General features: G+C 38.4%; 1 protein-coding gene across 1 annotated transcript in view; it reads left to right on the top strand.

The window, feature by feature from the left end:
- LOC136873790 (aprataxin) overlaps nucleotides 1-27,498 on the top strand; it is an 89,077-nt gene extending 61,579 nt beyond the window's left edge. Inside the window, exon 4 of the mRNA XM_067147022.2 lies at nucleotides 26,292-27,498. Within this exon, the coding sequence (XP_067003123.1) occupies nucleotides 26,292-26,452 (161 nt within the window). The 3' untranslated portion in view covers nucleotides 26,453-27,498. The remainder of the gene's footprint in view (nucleotides 1-26,291) is intronic.
- Nucleotides 27,499-27,967: the final 469 nt, after the last annotated feature.

Genomic DNA, 27,967 nt, shown 5'->3' with positions numbered 1-27,967 from the left:
CTTGTAAAGGTAAATATAATTAAGAAAATTTGGGACAGAAATGTTGTATTATAGGTCTAGTCTTGGTTAGTTTGTCACTACTATCGATTCATTCATAGTCAACATAATATAAAAATCATGAAATTATAATGAATATTCTCCTGCCCATGGTTTCATAAAAAATGGGAGTGTGTATACATCTTGTTTTTATTCCAGTGTAACTGAATTCTTGATTTTTGCACTTGTGATATTAGTACAACTAATGCAAAATATGCCTTCATTTCGTCAGGTGTAGTTTCAAACCATTTGTCGTTGTCTCACCTTTTTTCTGTCATGATTGCTCAACTGGCTTGCTGCATACGCATTTGTCTTGTCAGATATTTTGTCAAACAAAGGGTTCATGTATTCACAAAAAACTGAGAGTTCAGATAGCGGCTGTGTATCAAACATTTTCAGCAAGTTGCCACTAACTTCGCTGAATTTGCTAAACATATATACGACTGGGTTATTGTCACTTTTTGTCCAGTTCCAGTCAGTTAACTTAGTCTGTGGCAAGGTGCAAACAGGTTTCAAAAGATTTGGCCCACCTTAATCGTTTGTATCACTTTCCTTGCAGTCAGCACTATTACACGCATAATTAGAACTCGAACTAAGACCTTCAGGGTCTAATTCATTTTCACATACATCACTGCCTTCAATATGACACTCTAGAACACTATTAGCTTTTGTATTACGTCTTCATCAGCACCAACACATCTGCTTGATGCCATGATACCAACTGACGTGAGCGAAATAATATGAACAAAGGTTCTTTTATCTCTTTTTCCAGAAGTGTGCAAAGGAAATAACCGAGCTTCATGTCTAAACTTCAGCTCAGAATTCATGCAATTGGCATGTGGCATTTCTGGGTTAGTAACTGACCTACATGTATTGATATACAGAGGTGCATTGCCGCGAGCTGAGCTAGTCATTTTATTCATATGCCACAAATGACTTTTGTGAGCTAGGGTCATCAAATGATGCAGTGGTTTAAAGCATTAAGTAAGAGCCAGGTTTCCATTCAAAGAAGAAATTTCTGGGTACCTGCCGATAATTTTAAACCAACAAATGATGATATATCGAGTATATTTTTAACGTATGGCATTTCTGTGCTTGTGCCACCAATGACACACGGTACTCTTAAGGAGTACCTGTTTATTGCTCATTGTGGGCAATGATTTTTACATTTGTGGTGACTTTTTTTCCAATTCATACATTGCAAACAACATTGATTTTGATGGATTTCCTGTCAAACGTAGCACAAGAATATTCAGAACAGCCCTTGAAAGAGAGTCTCATGTTTAATCCAAAATTAAACAAACTGGTTGCAAATAATTCTTTCTAACCATGTTTTCATCTGGGATAGATCTCTCTGAGGGTTTTTTTTTTTTTTTTCAAGAAACTCTTTGTTGCAGGATTGTTTACTTTATGAAGGGGGATACTGCATTGTGCAAAAGTAATTGTGATATCAGTAAGAAAGGCATTTAATTCCCTACCTTTTGAAAAGATGTCTGAATGAATGAGTGATGCCTGAATGAATTAAAGTGGAGGTAGTGGTATGTACTAGTTTGGCTGTACTTTATTATGTCATCCAATATATGTAATGGCCTGTCTATACATTGAACGCTTTCGAGCTATCTTCTACAGCAGTATTTCCGTGGGAAACGTGTACTTCCTGTACACGTTGATGTATACTCTGCACGTCTATAGAGCGTTCCAACCTTAAATTGCAGTACAGCAGTAATGGGATAGTTCCGTCTCTTTCCTTCTCCCATGTTTTGCGGGTAGCGCTGTCCTACTCTAATGCAGCGGATTTGCCAAATATCCGTGAATCAAAATGTTATCGATTAAAATGGGTGAATATCGTGTTATGTGCAGAATTTCAAGGCGCATTTGATGCTGTTAACAAAAAAATGTAAAAAAATAATTTAGTGTGAAAATGGTAATATAATGGAAAGTTTCGCCAAATGCAAAATCTTCATTGTATAGAACTTATCATGACATAACTCCTATTTTATATTCACTGCTGGTAAAGAAACATTTCAGCTCGATGTAGATAAGTTTATTTTTAAATTTAAATGATAACAAAATGCAGTATATGCGTTTATTTTCAGTCATGTTCAGGGAATTTTATGTGTAGGCACGAAAAAGTCACTCGCGGGCCAGCGTCTTTCCTATCGAATTTGCATGGGGGGGTCAAAGCGAGGCAAATGGTCTTCAGATATGGAAGTTATTTTTAAAACAATCCCGAAGTTCCTATCTGGCATAATTATTAATTTGTGACAGGAAGAATATCTCCTTGAATTTTGGTTTCGCGCGTGACTCGGCTGTCTGGCTGGCTGAAGTACCGGTAGTGATCTCCCAAACATGTGCTTTTAACATTTTCAGACAGTCGCATGCAGTGCAGTGCTCACTTCGTCAGTAGTATGTATAATAGTGATTAAATACATATCAGTGACATATGTACAATTCTTGAGGAAACTGTATTTCGTTTGCGTAGTTCGTGGTCGTGCGTGGGGATCTAATTTCGAAGAAAATGTGCAGAAGGATCATGGCGTGGTTAAAGCAAAGCAAACGCTCTTCAAATATGGAAGTTATTTCTAAATCATACCTCAAGTCCCTATCTCGTTATCTCTTAATTTATGACAGGGAGAACGTCTCGTTTGTTTACGTTTCACGAGTGACTCGGCTGACTCGGCTGACTCGGCTGACTGAGCTTTTAAATATGTGCAGTGGTGTTCATTTAATCAGTATTATAAGATTGATTAAATGAAGATCAGTGATATATATATATATATATATATATAAAATATTTAATGGCATGTGTCCTCCAAAGAGGCCGAGTGCAGGTCTTTCCAGTGTTGACGCCGCATAGGCGACCTGCGCGTCTAAGAATGGGGCCTCTACCTGTGATGAATTCTAATGCTGAAGACGGCACACACACACACCCAGTCCCCGAGCCATTGGAATTAACCAATGAAGGTTAAAATCCCCGACCCAGCCGGGAATTGAACCCGGGCCCTCTGGACCAAAGGCCAGCACGCTAACCATTTAGCCATGGAGCGGGACAAGATCAGTGATAAATGTATAGTTCTTGAGGAAAAGTGGATTGTGTTTGTGTAGTCTGTGTAGTTGTCAGTTCGTGCTCGTATGTATAGTTCTTAATTCGAAGAAAAAGCGCAGAAGGATGTATAATGGATCGTCAAATTAAAAAGAAACGTTCTGTAGGTAAACTCAGGGGAAAAGAACGCAATATTATAATGAGTGTCCTGGATTATTTTTTAAAGACTATGAATATGAGCAGCCCAATCAGTGAAACAGCTAAAGCTACAAGTTGTTCCGAAAGAACAATCTATGCTATAAGGAAGGAACACACACATGGTCCTTTGCAAACTCTCGAGAAAAAAAAAAGAGGACGGCAGAAAAATTAAATATGATGAAATTGTTAGAAGTGGATGCGTCGGGTGGTTCACTCTCTTTTATTTGCTAACATACCACCGACATTGAACGTGATTTTGAGTCGTGTAAATGGAGAAGATTCTTTGCCACGATTTTCCAAAACTACGTTCTATCGCTTCTTACATGATATAGGCTTCTGTTATTTAAGACGGGGTAATAAAGCAGCTTTCACTGAAACCGATGAAATTATTAATTGGAGGCACAGGTATCTCAGGGAGATAAAACGTTTGAGGGCACAAAATAAAGCTATAATTTACACAGATGAATCGTGGGTAAATATTGGGCAGACAGTGACAATAGAATGGAAGGATACGACAGTGAAAAGTGCACGGCAGGCCGCTTTTGAAGGGGTGAGTTCGGGACTTAGGCCACCGAAAAGCCAAGGACCGTAATTTGCCTTTGTCTACGCGGGTAATGAACATGGTTTTGTTCCAAATGCTGAACTAAAATTGTTACGCCATACAAACATAAGACATTTAGGCAAATTATGTGAACGAAGTAAAGAAAAATGAAAGAGTTTTGTGGAAAACAGACGAATTACAGGACGATGTCGATGATGAAAAGTTTTTAATATGACTTTCTTCATCGTCCGGATCATCCTCTCCGAACCCGTTTCATCCAAAGCGGGAACATCAGGCCTTGCAGAAATGTTAGAAGGTGTACGTTCAAGGTCTGAGAGCAACGCCAGTGATTAAGGTATATTGTATTTATTTTACTATCCTACAAATATTAATTTATGAATGAATGAACTTAAAATTACAAAATTACAAACGAAAAATGTGGAACTGTGACGCCCTGTTTGAGTCACACTCGAGCGTGATCTTTATGTCGCTGTACTGCAACTTAAGGTTGGAACGCTCTATAGCAGGTGTATCGTGCAATGTGTAGTTCAAGTCCGGAAGGTAAATTATCATTCAAGACCAGATTTTAAAGGAGGACAATTTTAATTAAAAAGGACAAAAAGGAGAATTATTTTCAAAAGGAAGAAAGTGCTTATAACGGGGAGGTTGGGTAACGGTAAGCCTGTGATCTCCTTGTAACAGTACATTCTACTGGGACCCTTTGTCAGAGTCTTCTTAAGTTCAGCTATGAAGTCATTTGCCATGTAGTATTCAACTCTGCTTGCTTCGCATACCTCGTGCAAAGCATGTGCGACACAGGTTATGTGATGTAAATTAGAATACATAGGTTTCAGCTGTGAAAATGTTGAAATCATGTATGGTGTCAGGTTAGTAACAACTTGCCATACTACTGAATCCCCAAAGACCAGAGTTTACAGTAACAGTCATTAAAGCTTTGCATGATGATTTTTCTGTTGACTTTTTTCCAATTCATACATTGCAAACAGCATTGATTTTGATGGATTTCCTGCCAAAGGTAGCATAAGAATATTCACACCAGCCCTTGAAAGAGAGTCTGATGTTTAATCCAAAATGAAACAAACTGGTTGCAAATAATTCTTTCTACGCATGCTTTCGTCCGGGATAGATCTGTGTGTGTGTATTCTTCCAAAAAAACTCTTTGTTGCAGGATTGTTTACTTTATGAAAGGGGATACTGCATTGTGCAAAAGTAATTGTGATATCAGTTTAAAAAAAGGCATTTTATTCCCTGCCTTTTGAAAGGATGCCTGAATGAAAGCCTGTTTTCAAAGCTTCCTCCTGATATTTTTTTTTCATCTACCTTAATATTAACATTGCATAAGGAGCAGCAAATAATCTTACCATCTGTCTCAGTGGAATCTTCCTTGAAACTGCTCGCTGCATTCTGTAGCTTGCTACTAGAACATGGTTTTGCCATTTCATCAACATTGATTTTAAATACTTTTAATCACAGACACATAACAAAGTTTAAACTGTTTAAAATATTCACAATGAAAGTCAAAGTATGTACGTTCTATTTTCATCAACACTGATACTAAATACTATCAGTCACAGACACAGTGAAATTTGAACTACTTAAAATGTTCAAAGTATATACGTTCTATTTTTGTCAACACTGATATTAAATACTGTCAGTCACAGGCACACAGCAAAGTTTGAATTACATAAAAGGTACATACCAAAAGTTCATAGTAAGTTTGTCCTATTTTTGTCACCAAGCTCAATAGCTGCAGTTGTTTAAGTGTGGTCAGTATCCAGTACTCATAAGTTACGAGGGGGGATCAAATATAAACGGGATTTTATTTTTTATTTCAATTTGTTTATTGAAAAACACAGGGCAATTGCAATTTACTTTTTCCACATAGCTTCCTGCTTTGGAAATGCATTTGTTCCAGCGTTGGGCAGCTTTTTGAGGCCCTCATCGTTAAAAGAACAGGGTCCTGTCACCAGCCAGTTGTGCACGAAGTTTTCCACACTCTCGTCATCTTCAAATCGTTCTCCTAGAGCTTCTTTAAGCGGTCCAAACAAATGGAAATCGCAGGGCGATAAGTCCGGGCTGTAAGGAGGATGATCAAGTGGAGTCCAGTGCATTTTCTGTAACTTGGAGACAGAGCTGCAGTATGGGACCGTGCATTGTCGAATCGGTTGGTCTCGTCTTTTGCAGTAATATGCAACCCTGGCCCTGTTCAACAGCTCGCAGTAGTAAGCAGCATTGATTGTACATCGCTCATGCAAAAAAATCAATCGGCAAAATGCCACGCCGATCGAAGAAAAACAGTTGCAAGAACCTTGCCAGCTGACAGTCGAGTCTTGGCTTTCACGGGTGTTGCCTCCCCTTTCCTCCGCCACTCCTTACACACACACGTCCTTGACAATGTTTGATCACCGAACTGTGCAGTCACTCTCTGGCAAATTTCTGCCGCTGTAACTCCTTCATGAGGAAGAAATTATATAATTATGCGTTGCGCAGGGGAGGGGTGCACCTGTTGTTCCGACGTGGTGAGCGTTACTGACGAAATGGCGGGAATTATGTGACAGCACGTTCTCCCCACTCCTAATGGTCCTACCTAAGCATAGCAGAAGCGCGGGCCAGTCCTACCAACTGTTGATGTTCAGGAATAAAAATCCTGTTTATATTTGATCAACCTTCGTATTAATGGTATTGAATTGGTGGACCTTTCTCTAACCTATGATATTGATAGTGGTATCCAGTATTCGGGAGATAGTGGGTTCGAACCCCACTGTCGGCAGCCCTGAAGATGGTCTCCGTGCTTTCCCATTTTAACACCAGGCAAATACTGGGGCTTTGCCTTAATAAAGGCCACAGATGCTTCCTTCCCACTCTTGACCCTTTCCTGTTCCATTGTCGCCATAGGACCTATGTGTGTGGGTGGGACATAAAGCAACTTGTAAAAAAAATATCTATTTTTGTTAATACTGGTGATAATAAGTATTGCCAATCACAGACACATACAGCAAAATTTAAACTCTTAAAGAAATTCACACCAGAATTTCAAATGTTTGACGTCCTACTTTTGTACTAGATAAGTTGCGACTACCTCTGTGATAATTACATGTCCCGCAAGTCTCACTGGATGAGTCCAAGTTTCAAACATTCAAGTCGGGGTGGGAGGTTCATTACTTGTGTATGCCAAGCAGGTGGATGAGTCCAAGTTTCAAGTCATCGGGAGAGGAGTCGCATATTTGTATAAGCCAACCGTGTGCACACACTTCTCTGAGTGGAGCGCAATACGTACAAACTATTTTTTTAATATTTAATGTAATGTTATGCATGGGAAATTTGTGTATTTTTTTTATTTTTTGAAAAGTTTGTTAATAATGGTCTATCAAGGGAAAATCCAGCTATTAAATGAAACACAAGCCAGAAAAGGGAATTAAATTCACTTTTTAATTTGGAAATAGCATACGTTTACCAGTGGTCTTGATTATTTCATGTTTATGAAATGGAAAAAAAAACTTCCCTTTAAAATCCAGTCTCTAATTATCTATCATATTCCAGGGTGTAGCTTCCATTCCACATTCCATTCCTAATGGCACCATGAACAACATGTAAACACCACGCTCCAATATTTAGTGGTACATTTTGACAAAGGAAATTATACTGAATGGCAGGAAAAGTAGATCACTTTGTAATAAAAAATTGGAAACAAACACCAACAGAGGCAGAGGGTGATTTTTGAATTAAGAGACATGGATTCAACAGTTTTAGAGATAAGAGATCGTGAGTGCGACTCCATAAGCCACTTTTCAATCCTAAGTGCTAGGCACTGATTTTATTGCATCCACTGGCAATAAAACCTTAAGAGTTAAAAGCTTTTGCAATACGAGAGCAGAAGCTATTGGTGGATTATCAATCTTCATCATTATTTTCCTTATTGCTGCAACCATTTATCTCTTTTCTCTGCAATTCATTTCATATGTACGTAACCTTGGTACTCCATGATCTCCGCTTCGCCTTCTGGGATCTTCGTGCATGGTTTTCCTGTGCCCTTCTTACCCAGTACATTGCCTTCAGATGTGTTCTGCAGGAACTTATTTTGCCGAAGAAGATGACCAAATACCGATGTTTTCCTCTTCTTTACTGTTGCCAGAAAAAACCTCAGAATGTTTTATTTCTTTAAACACTTCACCATTGGTTTTCCTGTTGGTCCATCTGGCCACATTTTCCGCCACCTTTAACGGTTTCTCATCATCTTCCTTCAAGAAGCTATTGGTGGATTACAGCCGTAGAGTAGGACGCTCCAATTTAATGTCTTAATGAACTTTTTCTTTCATTCATTGCTTAACAATTTATCCACTAATAGCTGTTTCGTGTCTTGAAAGGTCTTTTTTACATGATGCTATCCTTCTTGTTATTTCTGTAATACATCTGTTGTTATCCATAATAACTGACTGTAGGTAGCATAAATTATGCACTTGCTGTATTTTGAGATGTGTTGTTGTCTTTTCTTTTAATTTACTTACAACCCTAACATTAGTGTTTATTTTTATCACATTAAAATTCAGTTTAAAATTTTTAAGATGGTTGTTAGTTTATTCAGCATAATCTGCATATTCTTTCATCATTTTCCACTTTTATGCCAGACAAATGCTGGGGCTGTACCTTAATTATTTTTTTTTGCTACGGGCTTTATGTCGCACCGACACAGATAGGTCTTATGGCGACGATGGGATAGGAAAGGCCTAGGAGTTGGAAGGAAGCGGCCATGGCCTTAATTAAGGTACAGCCCCAGCATTTGCCTGGTGTGAAAATGGGAAACCACGGAAAACCATTTTCAGGGCTGCTGATAGTGGGATTCAAACCTACTATCTCCCGGATGCAAGCTCACAGCCGCGCGCCTCTACGCGCACGGCCAACTCGCCCGGTGTGTACCTTAATTAAGGCCATGGTAGCTTCCTTCCTCTTCCTAGGTCTTTCCTATTCCATCATTGCCATATGATCTACCTGTGTCACTGAGATGTAATGCAAATTGTATAAAATATATTTATGAATTTTTAAAATGTATAGTTGCTCCATTTAGTTTTATTCCAGGTGTTTGTGACTTAAACACTTTTAATGGCAGCTTTAATGTATAGGATGGAGGAGAATAGAATACCAAAACAGATGGTGGAGATGAAGTTTAAGGAAAAGAGAGCTGAGAGGGAGACCTAGAACAAAGCACATTGATTCAAGAAAAAGGAGTTGAAGAAGAAGAGAAAACCAGGACTGGGACAAAATGTTAGAAAAGGAATGTTGGAAGAGAGAGGAAGGAGGAGAAGTGCCATAAATGCCCCTACCTGGTAGGAGCTGGATAAGGGGAAAGGAGGAGGGTGATGAAATTGTTTCATTATTTTTTATGTTTATCTTCTGGTTAATATAGAGGTTTAATATTGCTCTTCTGTCTTTCCAGTCCAAGTTGACATGTTTCATCATTCTGAAGAGTTTTTTTCCATTGGACATTGACAAAAGCTATTTCTAGGTCAACGAAAGCTATTTAGGTATTTTGATTCAGCTCTGATCTCCTCTCCAAGATGGTTTTCAGTGCAATGACGGTTTTAGTCTCTACACCTGTCCTGAATCTAAACTGATCAGTAGTGCCTAGATGTTTATGACATGTCCATGGAAAATACAAGTTAAGCATGCTTTTATCTACAGTGACTGAAATGATGCAATTTTCACGGGTCTTATTGCCCCCTTTATTGCCAAGCTTAGCCCAGCCAGTGAGCAAGAGATCCCAAGGGGGACCGTTCGTTCATGGCTTTCTGTTTTCTAGAGGCATTTAAGGTAATAGGGATGACGACCGGACAAAAAAATATTTAAAACTACATTCTGATATTTATTAACGTAAGCATTCATTAAACAAACAAAATATCCTTGCTGGTGTTGAATACATTATTTCTTTCATGTTGTCTTGTCTTCCAGTATTAAATTACCTATAACAACAAAATTAATCTTCGTCCTTCCAATCACAATGGTTGGGCTCTGAAATCAAGTCATATGATAAGGATTAGGCCTTTACTGCCTTTAAAAATTGTTAAATGAAAGTATAGCTTGAGCCTCCTATATTTTATAATTGCATTTACAAAAGAAATCAGCTGGCAGTTGTCTATTATTTCAGGAACAAACAAAAATTAAACTAAAGTCTTCCTTTTGATTCATTAGAAGTTCAACACGTGGTAACTGTTTGCTAATAATCAGTTACGTTGCTTAAGGTAGGTAACATTCGCTAAAGACATGTAGAAACTCTACTATTAAATCTGAGTCAACTCCAAAGTCGTAATTAATTAATTAATTATTATTGTTAATTTTCAGTAAATTATCTAGGTAACATTTACTTCAATTATCACCCGATCGTGTTCACAAACTCTTGTATTCCATCAAATAACTCTCACTCTGATCATGACACACTTGTCAAATTAATTAATTAATTATTTAATTATTATCATTGTTACTCGTTACCTCCTTAGCTTAAATTAATTATCTCGTTTGTAGACATTTAATCTTTACTTGCACAGTACTTTAAAGTTTAGAAATCAGTTAGAAATTTTTCAGAAAATTAATTATAAATGCAGTGAAAAATTTATTATATCCACGTGTGAATAAGTGAGGACTTATTAATAAATTGCTTACCCTTGCTGAAAATGAACTAGACAATCTTTCATCTAAATCAGTATTAAATAAAAATTAAATCCTAATCTAGTCTTACTTGACGTTATTGTCAGCAAATTGTTCCTTAAATTTCACCAAACAAATTATCAAGGCGGCAAATCAACGCTGAGATAATCTGTGTCGTTGCGATGAACGCACGACCAGATTAAAACACAATGAACACTTGAAACATGAACATATTTTTAACTACATCACACACATCACATTCACACAAGGGTAACACGTATTTTATGTGTACAATATTTATAATGAATCCTGCCTTAATGAATTAATCAATTATTTTTACATGGTCGCGTCAATCAAATTCGGCAGATGAACTCATGTCCGGTAACATTAACGACTCAGTTAGTGGTTAGTGATTGAATTAGTGTAATCACTTTGATTGAAATAATCTTTAAATAACAACGGAGATCCATTTAAATTTCAGAGATTAACTGGAAGATTCTAATAGAATTCAATAATCATCACCATCACATGGGTTACAGATCACAAGTCTAGCATTCGTGAGCCTAAATCACTTTTATTATTATTCCCTACTCATGAAATATATTCAACACGTGCTCCACCTTTATTATAATTCATACTGTTCCAAAGACACAAGCAACAAATTACTCAAATAATATCGCGCAGGATTACCAATATTCCAGGCGCAAATATGAGCAGAACACTTCAAATATCATATAAGAATATTCTAAGTCAATTTATAGCTCACGACCATTAATTACATTTTTAACCCGGTCTTCTATTTTAGTTTATTAATATTTTAGTGATTATTAGGTCTATCAGTCCTTCTGATATACCATGAAATTAGATGACACGATCCTAAAGAATTGCAAGTGAAATTAGATGACACTCAATTCGACACTATTTCACAAAATTAAGTACAACTCCATATCATGAAAATTCAACTACCACATGTAAGCCAAAGAAGTTTAATGCGTGATCAGTGATTTTTAACATGTCTAAATCCTACATTTGAGAATTCATTCAAAGAACTACTACTACAACTAGTCTAATAGATCTCAAATTTTAGTCACACCCATGTAACTCGACTGAGAATGAAAATTGAAATAACTCAAACTACTGCAAAAACTAATAGAACTATGATCTAGGGAAGAAAGATCATCTAGTTTTACATAGATGAGAAAGATATCAGATAATTAAGAATGGTACTCAATTGTTAGCTGCAGTTCGATTCCAGGTTGAGGTCTGTCATTCCGGCATTTTCCCATCGGTCACCTTCTCCAGCCAGAAATGCCTTACATGTTTAGTAAGTCATGGAGACACACCAGTAGACGTCCCACGATGAAATTACGCTTGAATCTTGTAGAGGAAGGATCCATCTTCTACAAAGTTCACCACGACGATCTGATGGGTTGATTCTTCGCCACGTGCCAGTAATCTTGCTTAATTTACTGTACTGTATGTATTGAATAGGTTGAATAAAAAATGTATACCTTTTGTAAATTAAGCGAGATCGCTATTTTCAATAGGACTAAAAATGAAAGTGATGACTGGTAACGTGCCAGTAATGTTAGGCTTCAACTGAGACAATAAATATTAAAATTTGCACACACCAGTCGGAATGTTTAATATTCTCGTGGAGAAATGAACTTAACTTAGATCCATTAATTTCGCAGTACACTTCGTAAGCTTTATCGTAAATCACTTTAGGAAGTTATCAGAGTAGCTTTCCGTCTATACGGCTGAATTTATTTCCACATGGTCCCGTAGCACAGCACAGAATAATCAGGAATCCACGGAGATCAGGGCAGCAGAACAGAGAAGGATTTAATGCAAACACGAGGTTTTATAGCTTTAGCTCGGGGGGGGGGACATGTCGTTTCTGAAGACGATCATTGGTTGAAGGTCCCTTGTAATTGGTTGCGACTGTTCTAGAAGCTTGTCACCTTGCTGCTCGCTGGGTACACGTACACTTCTCGCATCTTTTTATTCCATTTTCGCATACCTGCTTTCAGTACATTTACAAACTTCATCGTGTAGATCCGTATTAATACAGTTTAAACTAAGAAACAATGTTAGGTTTTGGTCCACCCAATCAGTACACATCACTTTACAAGTGAACTATTTAATTAAAAACATATTTAAAATATTTAGGGACATGTTTCGTCCCTATTTGAGACATCAGCCATAAAATCACATGGTAGATTACAAAACTCAAATCAGAAACTGAAAAAAAAATGGAAGAACCCAATGTCTTTTTGAGGACTATTTGGGAAAAAGGGAACTTCCATTTCAAATACGGACAGCAACAATGAACATTGATTCCGTACGAGACGACGTGGCAGGCTTGTCAATATTTCAAGTTAATTTCATTTTTTAACATTGAAGACAAAAGTTTTTACAAGAAGTGAGGTCAATTTGTGTAAATAATGTTTATATATTTTGCATTTCCCAAATAGTCCTTGAAAAGACATTGGGTTCTTCCATTTTTTATTTATTTTTTTTTTTTTTTTTTTAGTTCCGTTTGGGCCTGCTATGGACCACGTGGTTCTTATCTCTAGCAGCTTTCTTCTTTGACCAGTACTCCTTCATTCTTGCACTGTGAATGTCTTTTCGCTCCTGAGTCCATTTCACACCTCCTCCCGGACGTACTGTTTTTTCTGTTAGTGACTGGAGAGAGTTTGATGTTCTGATCAACGTTCTGTACCTATTCCTGTCATAAATTTCACTGGGAGCAATGTCCAATTCTTGAAGGTCTTTTCTGACGAGTCTTGCCCACTTGGCATTAGTCGCTTTCCCTCTAGAGATGGTGTGAAAGATTCTGGAGGTGAGCCTCTGATTGTCCATTCTCATGACATGACCGTAGAAGTTCAATCTCCTCTTCCTCATAGATGTTGTAATGCTCTCCAATTGTTGGTACAGTTCGTTGTTGTGCCTGATTCTGTACTTGCCTTCTTCTTTAATGGGGCCCATGATTTTTCTCAGGATCTTCCTTTCCTTCAGCTCCAGTTTTCTAAGTTGCCCTTTTCTTACCATGTTTAGGCATTCTGAGGCATATAGTACTGACGGTCTCACTACAGTAGTGTAATGCCCGATTTTGAGGTTAAGGGAGAGGGATTTGGATTTGTACATACTCTTACATAGGTGGTAGGCATTTTCCAATTTGATGCATCTGCTGTTCATGGCCTGATCTTCATTCATGTTTGGGGTTATCCATTCTCCTAGGTATTTGAAGGAGTTAGTCCTTTGTATTGTTTTGTCCCCCAGTGGGATTGATTTGGGTGCATCTTTGATGTTGGTGATAAACTGTGTTTTGTTGATGGCGATCTTCAGCCCTACTTTAGCTGCTATGTGGTCGAGAGAGGATAGTTGATGGATAGCTTCCTCCACACTGGATGCCAGGAGTGTAAGGTCGTCTGCGAAGGCTAAACAGTTGACTGTTAACTTGTCTTTCTTGTAGCCAATTCTCAATCCAGAGTCATCCTGTAGCATTTTCGTCCACTCACGAATGACTTTTTCAAGTAGGCAATTAAAGAGGATTGGAGATAGGCCATCCCCTTGTCTAACACCTGTTTTGATCTCAAATCTCTGGGACAGTTCCCCTCTGAATTTGATTCTGGCAGTAGTGTTGGTAAGAGTTGCTTTCACTAGATTCAAGGTTTTCTTATCTAGTCCCAGTTCAGCGAGTGCCTGGAAGTGTGACTCTCTATCTACTGAATCATAGGCCTTCTGAAAGTCAACAAATGTTGCCACGTAGGGTGAGGCGCTTAGGTTTTTGTAAGTGATGATGGTTTTGAGGTTCAGGATTTGTTCGGCGCATGACCTTGACTTGCGAAACCCAGCCTGGTACTCTCCGATGCAGGAGTCTAGTTGAGCCTCTACTCTTGTGAGTAATACTTTGGAGAGTATCTTATACGTCACTGATACAAGGGAAATCCCTCTGTAGTTGTTGAGATATGATTTGTCGCCTTTTTTGTGTAACGGGTGGATGATAGCTGAAGTCCAGTCGCTAGGTAACGCTTCTGTCACCCAGATGTTTGATATGATTTCATGGATACTTTGGATTGACTCCTCATCAGCGTATTTCCAGAGCTCTGCTATGATTCCATCCTCGCCCGCTGCTTTGTTACATTTCAATTCTGAAATGGCTTTCTTGATCTCCCCCTTTGTTGGTGGGAGAGAGTCTGACTTAGTAACATTCTGAGGTTCGAAATGCAGTTTCTCCTTGGGTTCCCTTGAATTTAGAAGGTTGTTGAAATACTCTGCTAGAACTGTGGTGCACTCTTCATTGTTCATTTTCAGATTTCCGTCAGCTCCCCGAAGGTGAAGTGTAGGGGCTGAGTAGGGTGTTATTTGAGATTTAAAAGTTTGGTAGAAGTCTCTAGTGTTGTTTCTTTCAAAATCCCTCTCTGCTTGTTCAATGATATTTTTATTGTACTGCCTCTTGGTGTTCCTGATAATTTTAGTTGCAGTTTTCCTAACTTCTAAGAAGTTTTTATGGTTTTCCAGACTTTTGTTACGGTTCCATTTTAGCCATGCTTGCTTTCTCTCTTCTATTGCTTTGTCACAAGTAGTTCTCCACCATGGATGTTTGTTCTTTCTGACTGCCGGGATGGTGGTTGTCGCTGCATCTATTAGTGCCTTCTGTAGTTGGGGCCAATCTTTTTTGTCTTTGTTTTTAGCCAGGGTCTCTGTGAAGTTATTGTTATCTTTCAGCCTGGCTGGATTGAACCTTGGAATTCGTGACTTGATGCAGTGGTTTTCCCTGCTGCTTTTAAGAGGGATGAAATTTGTTTTGATCAAAGAAAGATAGTGGTCTGAATCAATGTTTGCGCTTCTCAATACTTTGACATTCAGCACTTCTTTGCTGTTGCTTCTACTGATGGCTACGTGGTCCAGCTGGAATTCCCCAAGCATTGGGTTAGGACATCTCCAAGTCATGGCTTTCCTAGGAAGGCGTTTGAAAGCTGTAGATTTGAGGACTAAGTTGTAATTTCTGCACAGATCAATTAGTCTTTCCCCATTCCTGTTGGTCCTCTTGTGGGCTGGGTAATCTCCAACTATGTTCTTGAATTTTCTCTCTTTGCCAATCTGGGCGTTAAAGTCTCCCATTAAAATAGTTATGTGGTGTTTTGGGATCCGGTCCATTGTCTCTTCGAGTACCCTCCAAAAGGTTTCCACATTTTCAATATCTTTCCTGTTGGTGTCATTAGTAGGTGCATGGAAGTTAACAACTGTGTATGCTTTGTTGAGAGTTTTAAAAGCTATAGTGGACGTTCTTCCATTTGGAGATGAAAAGGAGATGATGGAGTTGATCATTTTGTAATCTACCATGTGATGTTATGGCTGATAAAGTCTCAGAGACTAAACTGTCCCTAAATATTTTTAATATTATTTTAATTAAATAGTTCACTTGTAAAGTGATGTGTATTGATTGGGTGGATCAAAACCTAACATTGTTTCTTAGTTTGACCTGAATTCATTCATCTCAAAGACGGATTTTTCACATCTCCTGATTGTTGTCTGTAATTTCTTAGAAATATATATTTACGGGAACTAGGAGGGTAAACTGTATAGAAAGAGACAGATGCATACAAAGCGACAGAAAGATGAGCCTCAATTGAACTCTAATGATTTACAATATTTCAAATATGTCCCAATAACATCCTGCGATGTTGAGCGGTCTTTTTCCCATTTTACAAGTCAATGTTGCGTGAAAAATAGATCATTCCCATTAGAAAACTTCAAAATATATGTAATTTGCTATTGTAATTCTTTCTAATCGCCCATCAAAATGTGACATTTATTTTATTCTGTGCAGAATCGAGAGAGACCTCTGGAATGAGTAATTAAATAAATTGAAATTATAGTATTATTATTTATTATTATTGAATGTTCTGGACTTTAAAAGTATATTTTCAGTAGAATGTTAATTTAAACAGTGGAAAAATTTTGAAGGTTTTGAAAATGTGACCAAAAAACTTTTAAGTCGTATTTATTGTCATATTTTATTACATTTTTAGGTCATAAATGCTTGCATATTTCTAACATTTTTAGATCATAAACATGCGGGCCGTACTGGTCAGCCTCCAAGTTTTGCTCACTTTTCCTCTTGATTCTATCTTTTATTGAAAATTAAAATGAAAACCTACAACCTGTTTTCCAGTCATTGATCGGGTCAGGGATGTGATGAATGAAGCAGATATAGGCTATTAGTACGATGGGGTCGCCACTCCCAAAGTGATATATTAATGACTGATAAATGATATGAAATGAGAATGGAGAGCGTTGCTGGAATGAAAGATGACAGGGAAAACCGGAGTACCCGGAGAAAAACCTGTCCCGCCTCCACTTTGTCCAGCACAAATCTCACATGGAGTGACCGGGATTTGAACCATGGTATCCAGCGGTGAGAGGCCGATGCGCTGCTGTCTGAGCCACTGAGGCTCCTCTGTATTTTATTATACATGTGAAATAAGACAATATACTATCATTTGAGCATTCTGATGCATCTCGTTTTTTTGTGTTATAGTACTGCTTTGCCTTTTTCAAAATCGTCTGGCACATTTCCAGTTTCACATTTAGCATTGCTCTATGATCTTGTACAGTTCATCCTTGAGTTTCATTCTCAAGTTTTTCCATAGTTCACCTAGTATTTCGTTGAGTCCTGGTGCTTTTTGTGCTACTCAGCTGTTTCAATGCTGCTTAAGATTCACTTCTCATGATAAGAGGACCTAATTTATCTGTTAGGGGTAGTTCACATTTTTCTATATACTCAGACACGTTAGTAATCTCCGCAGGCCAGACTGAATGGCTCAGACGATTGAGACGCTGGCATTCTAACCTCAACTTGGCAGGTTCGATCCTGGCTCAGTCTGGTGATATTTGAAGGTGCTCAAATATGCCAGTCTCATGTCAGTACATTTACTTGCACATAAAAGAACTCCAGCGAGACTAAATTTTGGCTCATCGACATCTCCAAAAACCGTAAAAGTAGTTAGTGTGACGTAAAGCAAATTCTATTATTATTATTATTATTATTATTATTATTATTATTATTATTATTATTATTATTATTGATCTCCGCAGTTCCTCGAAATATTCTTTTCATCTCTTTACTACCTGCTCATCTTCCATTAATAGATTTCCTTCTTTATCTTTTACTCCCTTGTGGGTGGGGGATGCAAATGAAGAATACACCCACTGTCACAAGAGATGACTAAAAGGGGCCCCATGAGCTCAACTTGGGAGCGTAGGTTGACGACCATGGGGCCCTTAGGTGAGCCCTGGCATTGCTTCCACTTGTGCCAGGCTCCTCACTTTCATCTTATCTTGTTCGACCTCCCTTGGTCAACTCTTGTTCTTTTCCATCCCTGATGGTATTAGAGCATTCGAGGCCTATGGAGCCTTTCATTTTCACACCCTTCATGGCCCATATCTTTCTTCGTCCGTTACTTCATTTTTCGAAGTGACGAATCCCTTCTTTTTTCTCTCTGTCTACCTCCCTCCCCGTGAGTGGGGGACACAGATGTAAATTACACCCACGGTATCCCCTGCCTGTCATAAGAGGCGATTAAAATGGGCGACCGAGGGTTGATCAAATCAGAACCATGAAACTACTTGCGATTAGCCATCACACGGGGAATACCATGGGTTGCCTTATGTTAGGTACTCAATAGTTTTGTGATTAGTAGCAGTAGTGGGTGGCTCACTATGGGTTTACAGTACCCGTGATTAATACCACTATATGTGGAACACCATCGGCTTACGTTGCCTGTGATTAGTAGCACTATATGAGCGACACCGTGGGTTTGCGTTGCCTGCGAGTGGCACCATTATCTGAGAAACACCATAGGTCGGCATTACTTGTGCAACGTACAATACTTGTGAGTAGTACCATAATGTTTGGAACACCGTGAGTGTTCGCTAGTCTTGATTAATACCGCAACTTGAAAAATACCATGGTTCTACTTTACTAGTGATAAGTACCATTATGAGAGTCCATTGACTTGGATTTTGGACCCCTTTGGGCAACAAGAATCATCAATTCAGAATTGTGCTTTGCAAGCACAAGAAATAAAGAATATGATCTACTTAATATCTGATACCATAATCAAATACTATTTTAAGTTGATAATCCTTGTTGATCATCATGTTTGAATTCTAGCCAGTGGATCGATTTTGGAATTATTTTTAACTTTCAGTATTGTGCGTTGGCTCCGCTGATTATTTTAAATTCATATTTATCCTTTCATTCTTAATCATCACATTTAAAATTTTAATCAGTGGATGAATTTTGGATTTTTAAATTGTCATTGCATTTCATCTCATTTCGTACCATTAGGGGCCGATGACGTAGATGTTCACTTACTTGTCTTATTTCCTGTATCTCCTACGTGGAGCATAGGGCATCAATGAACTTCAGCCACCGGACTCTGTTCTGCGCCATCGTCCTGATCTCTGTCCAGGTCTTCCCTCCTTTCTCCATCCCTTCTGCTATTACACTCCTCCATGTGTTTCTTGGTCTGCCTCTTCTCCTGCTACCTTGTGGGTTCCATTCCAGGGCTTGTCTTGCTATGTTGTCTTTATCTCACCATAATGTATGCCCGATCCACTTCCATTTCCTACGACGCATCTCAATATCAATGGGTGTTTGATGGGTTTTTTTCCACAGTTCTTCATTGGAGATTACTTGTGGCCACCATATCCTCAGGATATTCCTCAAACTTCTGTTCACAAATGTTTGAAGTCTGCTAATCAGTTGTTTATTAGTCTTCCATGTTTCACACCCATAGAGCAGTACTGACTTGACATTTGTATTGAAGATGCGTAGTCTGGTATAGGTGTTAAGTTCCCTTGATTTCCAGATTGGTCTCAGCATTGCAAATGCTCCTTTAGCCTTATTTATTCTGTTTCCTATATCCTCTATAGTTCCTCCCTCAGGGGTGACTATACTTCCCAGGTAGCAAAACTGGTTGACTTGTTCGATCTCTTGGTTTCCTAAAAATAATAGTGTCTTGTTTCGGTTATTATAGCGCATCTCCTTGGGTTTTTTTCCATTTATCTTCAATCCCACCTCTGATGCTTCGGTTTTTAAATCATTCAGCTTTGCTTACATATCCTTAAAACCGTTGGCTAGCAAACACAAGTCAAAAACATATCAGATGCAAGGCTTTTCAGGCATTTGCTCTATTAACCAGCATTTCATCTTAGGTCTGACACTAGACTCATCAGAGTGGGATGTGTCAGACCCCACCCACTGATGCTGGGGTGTATGCAGGTGAACTTATCAGAAGCCCTTATAAGAGGCACAGTCTAATAACTGCATACGGGAGATAAATCTCCACCATAGAATTATTGCCCGCCTAGCAATTCCGAATGGAAAATTCTAAATTCCCATGGAGGGAATTAGATATTTTTCACCAATAGAGCATGTCAAAAACATATCAGATGTAAGGCTTTTCAGGCGTTTGCTCTATTAACCAGTATTTCGTCTTAGGTCTGACACTAGACTCATCCGCAAAGTCCAAGACCTCCAACCTGTCTGTCAGTCCCCATTGAATTCCTCTTCGGCGATTCATTGCCTTCTTCATCATAAGATCCAGCACCATCAGAAATAGTATAGGTGACAGCAAACATCCTTGCTTAACTCTTGTGTTTACTGGGATGGGCTCAGACAACATCCCCTGATGTAAAACTTGGCATGTGTAGTTCTCATACATTTTTTGGGTTATCTTTATAATTTTCTTTGGAATCCCAAACTCTTTCATGGCTTTCCACATCTTCTTCCTCATTACACTATCAAATGCCTTTTCAAAGTCTACAAATAGTAGATACAAAGACGACTGCAGCTCCGTGGATTGTTCTATAATTATGCACAGTGTGTTGATCTGGTCTGTACAAGAGTAATCTTCTCTAAATCCTGCTTGTACTTTCCTCATCCCTGAGTTAACTCGCTTTTTGATCCTTTCTAAAATTATTCATGAGAGTACCTTACTTGGTATCGAAAGGAGGGTAATCCATCTCCAGTTATCGCATTCTAATAAATCTCCTTTCTTCGGAAGCTTAATCAACAATCCTTTCTTCCAATCTGTAGGGATCTTCTCTTCTTCCCAAACCTTCTTGAAAAGTGGGAACAGAATCTCGACTGAAGTACCCACATCCACTTTCAAGGCCTCCGGTGTGATATTGTCCATACCTGCCTCTTTGCCATTCTTTAGTTGTTTAATGGCCCTTTGTATCTCTGGTCTTGATGGCGGTTCTGTACTGATAGCAACATCTTCCTGCTCTTCTACGGTCATCTCCTCTGTCTCCTCTTCCTCGATTGTTTTGCAATTCAAGATCTCCAGAATGTGTTCTCTCCATCTTTCTAGCTGTTCTTTTTGTGTGGACAATAATCTCCCATCTTTGGCTTTCACCGGCCTGTCAGACCTAGAAAACTTTCCTGTTAATCTCTTGGTAATGTGTAAAGGGTCTTACTATCATTGTTTTGTGCTGCCGTCTCAGCTTGTGTTGCAAGATTATTGATAAATGCTCTTTTGTCACGTCGAAATCTCCTCTTCACTATTTTGTTAAGTTCATTAAAGTCAGTTCTAGCTCGTGCCTTCTCTTCTTGTGTTCTTGCGGTATTGAGTCTTTTCTTACATTCCTTCCTTTGATTCACGGCTTCCCATGTCTCAGAAGTAATCCATTCCTCTCTTCCTCTCTCCCTTTTGCCTAAGACCTTTTTACAGGTATTAATGTAGGTACTCTCTATGCTCTTCCAATTATGTTCAATATCCTGTCCTTCCTCTCTTAGCTGTTGGAATCAGTTACCCAATTCTAGTGAAAAATATTGTTGGGCCTCCTTATCCTTTAGTTTATCCCAGTTATACTTTATCCTCCTCTTCTGATGAATGTGCCTAGTACTTGCAATCTTCAGTCAGAGCATAGCTACTACTAAGTGATGGTCACTTCCCACATCTGCCCCCCTCTTGTTCCTCACATCCAAAAGGGAGGTTCGCCATGTCTTGCTGATAGTGAAATGGTCGATCTGATTCTCCGTTCTATGGTCAGGGGAAACCCACGTCACTTTATGGCAATTCTTATGAGGGAAGATAGTGCCTCTTATCATCAACCTGTGGTTACTACAAAATTCAATAAGTCTTTCACCATTCTCATTTCTATTACCTATACCATGTTTTCCCATTATATTTTTTACTCCTTGGTTATCATTGCCATTTTTCGCATTCAGGTCTCCCATCATGACCATAATATCCCTTTTCATTGCCTTTAACAGGGTTCGATGTAGCTGACCATAAAACTGCTTTTTCTTCTTCTTCTCCTGCCTCTGTTGGTGCATAGCACTGCACCACTGTAATTGGTCTTACTCTTGATGCAAATCGAGCTACTACAATCCTTTCTGAGACTGGGTACCATTCTGTCAAACTCTTCCTTGTCTTTTGAGTGATCAGTAATCCAACACCCCCTCTATGTTCTTCTCTTCCTGAGTACAGCAGCGTGTCCCCTTCCTGGGTCTTTATCTCACTGAACCCAGTCCGTCTCGTCTCACTCAAGCCTAGTATGTCCAACCTGTATCGCTTCATCTCCCTAGATACTTCAGCCAATCTTCCTGCCTGCCACATTGTCTGTACATTCCACATTCCACTTCTCGTGTCCGATTTCATGCTAAAAGTCAAATCCATTTTATCCATCCGGCTTCTATTCATTGATGTTTCTGTAACAGGTTAATCTCGGGCGTGTAGGTTATTGGCCTTCAGCACCCAAAGCCTGGTGAAGGGGCTGCCTTCTAAGTAGCCAGGCCTACTGATTTTCTGTCGGGGTTTCTTCCCTTAGCCTTTGAAGTTCCCACTTCTGACTACAAGGCAGCAGTTCCTGTTCTATTTTCCCCGAATAGGAGGGTTGCCTCGTCCGTCAGTTCCACCATTCCAAAGTCCATCTTCTCCGCCTTCACTGCCGTTGAGGTCTTCACCATGACCCTGGCAAGGGACCCTTACATGGGACTACCAGCCGGGTCAGCTGGACCAAGGTTTTTTAAAGAGGTGTTACTCCTCTATCACTCGCCCTTTGTCCTGACTTGTGACAGGCAGAGCCTGGCTTCCCAAACATTGGGCCCAGGTTGGTGGGTTTGACCTAGATGTTAGGCCCCTTTAAACAACAAGCATCATCAGCATCATCATCATCTTTATCTTTTATTTGACAGGATTTTGTTCTATCCTTGAATTGTAATCTTCTTACTTGATTGTTAAGCATTCCTAATTTTCATATCATTCTATACGCTTTTAGCTTACATCATTCATCCATTTTTCTTTTTCCTTTCTACATTTCTCTGTGACTAGATTTTTTAGTTTCTTGTAGTTTGTTTGTCCTTTTAGAGTATTTGTACTGTGCTGTTTATTTCTTTCCTGAATGAGAATATATCTTCTGTCATCCACTGTTTTTGAAGTTCTAGCATCTTTTTTCCAAGTGCTTCATCCACTGCTGCTTTAACAGAAGATTTCATGGTGTCCCAGTCTAATTGTTATCATTGTGGAAAATGTTGTGTTGTTGGATTGTTTAATTTTCCTAAATTCCACTTATTTCCTCTCGACTTTCTCAATCTCTTGCATGATTCAACATTTTACTAAAAGTGGAATGTGATCCCCCACTCTAGGGGCTGATGACCTAATGTTAGGCACCTTTAAACAACAAGCATCATCACCCTATGATCCCTATCAATGACCAAACTAGGGTAGTTTTGACATGACGTCACCTGATTCCTGTACCTTGTCTTCAAGAATATAATCTATTTAATATCTGATACCATAATAAAAATTCTTCTATTAGGTATTTCAAATATGATATTCATTATTACCAAATCTACCAGTAATTTTTGTCACAAATAACAAAATTTCTTCAGTTTTTCCCTCACATTTATTGAGTAAAGATGTGTCTTAGCCAAAAAGACTCTGTGAGAGCTGTCACGTTAACCAAGGATGGGCAAAGCATTCAATATGCCACTAATCTGAATGGAACATCATTTGGAAGTATTCATTGTGCTCCGAGAAGATTCTGTGAATTCGGTACCTATTAGACACAATGTGAATCAGGCCACTGGAAGTATACAACTGCTAGGGATGACTTAGGTCTTGAGAGATTGCCACAATAAGAAATCAAATCAAAGTCCTCTGGATGGGAAGCTAACGTGCTTTCATTTAGACCAGGGGCAGGAAAATGTTTCATGCTGCCTAACGGCGAGTTGTGGTCCACACCAGAAATCTTATCAAAGCAATAAGAAACATTGCTGTTAGGTTTGTAATGCGAAAACTTCTGGAAGCCAACCTGAAGTCAAAAAGACCCACCGCTGATGTTCAACATACTTCTTAGCACTGTGTACGATTAGAATTTGCGGATCAGTACTTGAACTGGACTGTGGACGAGTCATCAATGGTGCTCTTCACAGATGAGTTACAGTATTGTCTTCAGTTACTTGCCAGTAGGGAAAGAGTATGGAGAAGTACTGGGGAGCGATATTCACCCTACAATATCTCCAAGTGGGCGTTATTTGAGGTGCCTCCGTTATCGTTTGGGGGATGGTATCAGCTTTGAGGCTCAAACTGAGCCTGTTATTGATGGCGGTGGTTGGAATGCACACCGATACATTGAAGAGGTGGTAACAGAACATGAACATCTACGGGATATGCTTGGGCAGAATATCCAACATTGAAATTTTGACACCCTGAATGAAGTAAGACCAAGCAATATTGGGGAAGTGGGTGCACATCCCCTAGGAAACGATCCAGAACCTTGTCAGTAGCCTCTTGCAGCATATAGAGTTTATCATCGCCAGGGGTAGAAAAGCACAATATTAGAGTGAGGAAGGTGGTCAGTAACAGCAAGAGAATGTTAGATTGCAAGATCGTGAATTAAGATAAGCCAATGTTCCTTTAATTTTATTCAGTGAAATTGCAAACCTTTGCAACTTTTTTAAAACTATCATAAAATATTGTAAAAAGAAAATAATGTGCACAGGGCACACTCAATGCAGTGTGTTGTGTAATCATTTGAAAAGCAAGTTTTCAGATAAATAAATACATATTGTTAAAATACGAAGTGGTCCTTTTTTTTTTACCAGATTGTGTATTTCTTCTTCAAGTTTCCTCATAAAGCTAAGACTTTCATTCAGCCCATCCAATTGACACCTGCAGGATGCTTTTCCTAAAAATGTACTGTTATAATACAGGGGGTGAACTCCATTTTTGTTTACATCAAAATATTTTACAAAAAAATATCAAGTAACATTACTTAGATAATTTTTTCATGAAAATAATCAGTGTAAATAATAAAACAAATGTGTCACAATTTAACATGCTTTTTCCTTTGAAAATTCAAGTGATCCATTAATTTTGCCGGTCAGGGTATTTCTGCTTTGGTAACTTCGCGTGCTGAAGAAGAGGATATGGTTGTACTGGGAGGAATTGTGGTAAGTACAGAGTTAGAAACAGAAGCCGATAAAGAGGGCTTTGGTTCTTGACTTGATGGTCCAGTTGCAGCAGTATTTGAACCTAACAACCACTTCATTTTAAGTTTGAGTAGATTTTCATCCAACTAAATTCGTATGGCCTTTCCCCTTTGCATAACAGACTACTGATTGACAACCCACGTTGGGAAGTCTAAATATCTTTACACAGATGGGGTATGCATCAGTTTTGTTCAGGTCCCTTCCTAGCCATCCAGAAAAATCAGAAATAGAAGGGTTTAGCCATTGCTCATTAAAAATATGAATTTTTCATGCCATTGAATTAATGTTTCAGAAGTTTGTCCTTAGCAAAACATTTCATAAATATCACAAACAAAAAAGATCATTTGTATAATTATTCACTGAAGAGAAAAGAAACATACTAAGAGCAGAACAAAACGGAGAGAAAGCTAAAATGCTATCAAAAGGAAATCTAAGGCTTCATGGCTATTCATGCTTGTTAAGCCCATAAACGACCACAGCTCAGAGGGTCTACAGTTATCTATATTTGTTTTCCGTTGCACCAACAGATAGGTCTTGTGTAGGATGCTAATTAGTTTATATCATCACCTATTCAATACATTAAAATTTTTAAACAATTAGGAATTTATCTTCATTTCCACATGAGACATGTTTCGCCATCCTGTCAGATTGTCATGCGTCCTCGACTTTGTCCAACCCTCCTTGTGAACTGGCCTGTCTCATTGTAGCCGTTCCACAAGCGTTGAATAACTGATGGAGAGACATTGAGAGCCACAGCAACACAACGAAAAGTCCATCCTTCCTGGATCAAAGTGATGGCTCTTGTGACTTGAGCCTCATTAAGATGTCTCATGGGATGTGCTGGTTTTTGTAAAACATGCTCAGATGACCACAGTAGTCGGTGTACCTCACGACACACGAACGCACCACTATTCACTTTGTTTTGAGGGGTCACCTGACAGTTTAATGAATGGCTATGCCTACAGATGGAGTATAACTTTGATTTGACATACCCTGAGTAGCTAAGGTCTCAAGGTATGCTGTATGACCATTGGAACCCCATCTACCAAATTAACGTTCACATACCAGACTGAACAAAACATGTTCCCCTAATTTTTTTGAACTGTGTATCTTCATTTGTAAAATGTATTGGCACACACACATTTTCCCTGACTTTTGATCAATTTTCTTTAATTTCCCTGACTTTCTGCCTTTTTTTTAAGACCCCTGACTTTCACGTTTGTAGCAACCCTAACCTTGTAATGGAGATTTTACTGTATTTTTTTTTTTAAACTAGATTTGCATACTTTTGATTTCAGATATAATAGCTGAAGTTGAAAAAACAGGAAGGGTGTTCCAGATCACAAGTGAAGCAGCCAAGAAATTGTTAGATACTCCTTTAAAATGTCATAAATGTGATTTCCAGCCCCCAAACATGCCAAAGTTGAAGCTTCATATACAAACTCATTACAAGAAATGAAGACTGTTGTTCCTCAATCACTGGGGACTGGTTCTCCTTACATCAGGCTTGACTCCTATGGCACACTGAGTGAAATTATCATTTGTGTGGAGCCTAATGTAAATAAAAAGAAGCCATTTTGTGAGCCTTTTACTTTACCTGAACCATGTCCATTCCCATTGCATTTCTGAGGGATATACTCTAGATTGAGAACAAGTATTATACTTACATATTTGCAGAGTTGGGAAGTAATCAATTTACTAGTAATGAATAATTTTTAGTCATCTTTTATATGTAATCATTATTTTTTATTTTTACAAAATAATTTTTATTTGTAATTTACTTCTTGAGATAAAATTGTAATAGTTACATTCTAGTAATCTATATACGTTGCATGGAAGCAGAAACGGGAAGAGACTGACGCTGATGGTAACATTTTCAGTTATACTACAGCAGAACGAGTAGCTTCACTAGTGCTTTTCTCTCCATCATTTCCAAAGACATCAAATTTATCCTACAATATCCATCACTGCTGGGGATGTTCTTAAAATGAGATACTGTATTTCTTAAGTGTCTGTGTAGTGTCTTTACAGCAAATACAAAGGTGTACTTAACTCCAAGAGGTTGAGTTTTGTAATGAGAATTTTAAGAACTAGTTATTTTGTGAAGTAAATGGAAAATTTCGTGAAATGCAAAAAGTCGCTGGTAACCACTTACTGTCTCAATGCAAAAAAAAATTTTTTTTTTCCCCTTGCACGCTTTTGTATCATTCCAGCCCCGTGCAAAAAAGAAAAAAACAGGGATATTGGTGATTCCCTTATGACTGGCATTCTTTGAAATACCAGTAATTGTAATTTTTTTGTAATTGAGTCAAATATTTCTTAGGTAATTGTGATTCATCCCAATTACTTTCCTCATCACTGCTTATTTTTTACCATGAATATTGAATGGAATGGATATAGTTTTGAAAACAGAGTGCCGAATGAAAATAAACAAATCCAAAGCAAAAATGATGGAATGTAGTAATCTGTAATGTATGTCTAGGAAAATAAATCATTAAGGAAGTACAGGATTTTTGCTACCTAGGAAGTAAGATAACTAGTAATTGCAAGAAGCAAGCAGGGTGTAAAATATAAGTTAATATTAGCAAAGAAAACCTTCATGAAAAGGAAAATCTACTCGCCACAACCTAAATATAGTAATGCTTTTACATTCCTGGAAACCGACCAAGTGGCTGCGCGGTTTGGGTCTCTTAACTATCAGCTTGTATTCAGGAAATAGTGGTTCGAACCCCACTGTCGACAGCCCTGAAGATGGTTTACCATTTTCGCACCAGAAAAAATGCTGGGACTGTGCTGTAATTGAATTGGTAGGTGGAGAAAGGAACTAAGTAACTTTTTTCTTGAATTATGATTAATTTGTCCAAGAAGCATTGTCCTGTGACCTGTGTGCGTTGTATTCTAAGTGGAGAAAACTTATATCAACTTTCTTCATCATGAGGAAAAAAGGAATTACTTTATGTTAATTTTCATTTAT

The sequence above is a fragment of the Anabrus simplex genome, chromosome 5 (genome assembly GCF_040414725.1).
Source record: "Anabrus simplex isolate iqAnaSimp1 chromosome 5, ASM4041472v1, whole genome shotgun sequence".
Classification (NCBI taxonomy): Eukaryota; Metazoa; Arthropoda; class Insecta; order Orthoptera; family Tettigoniidae; genus Anabrus; species Anabrus simplex.
This window is presented reverse-complemented; position numbering and strand designations above follow the sequence as displayed.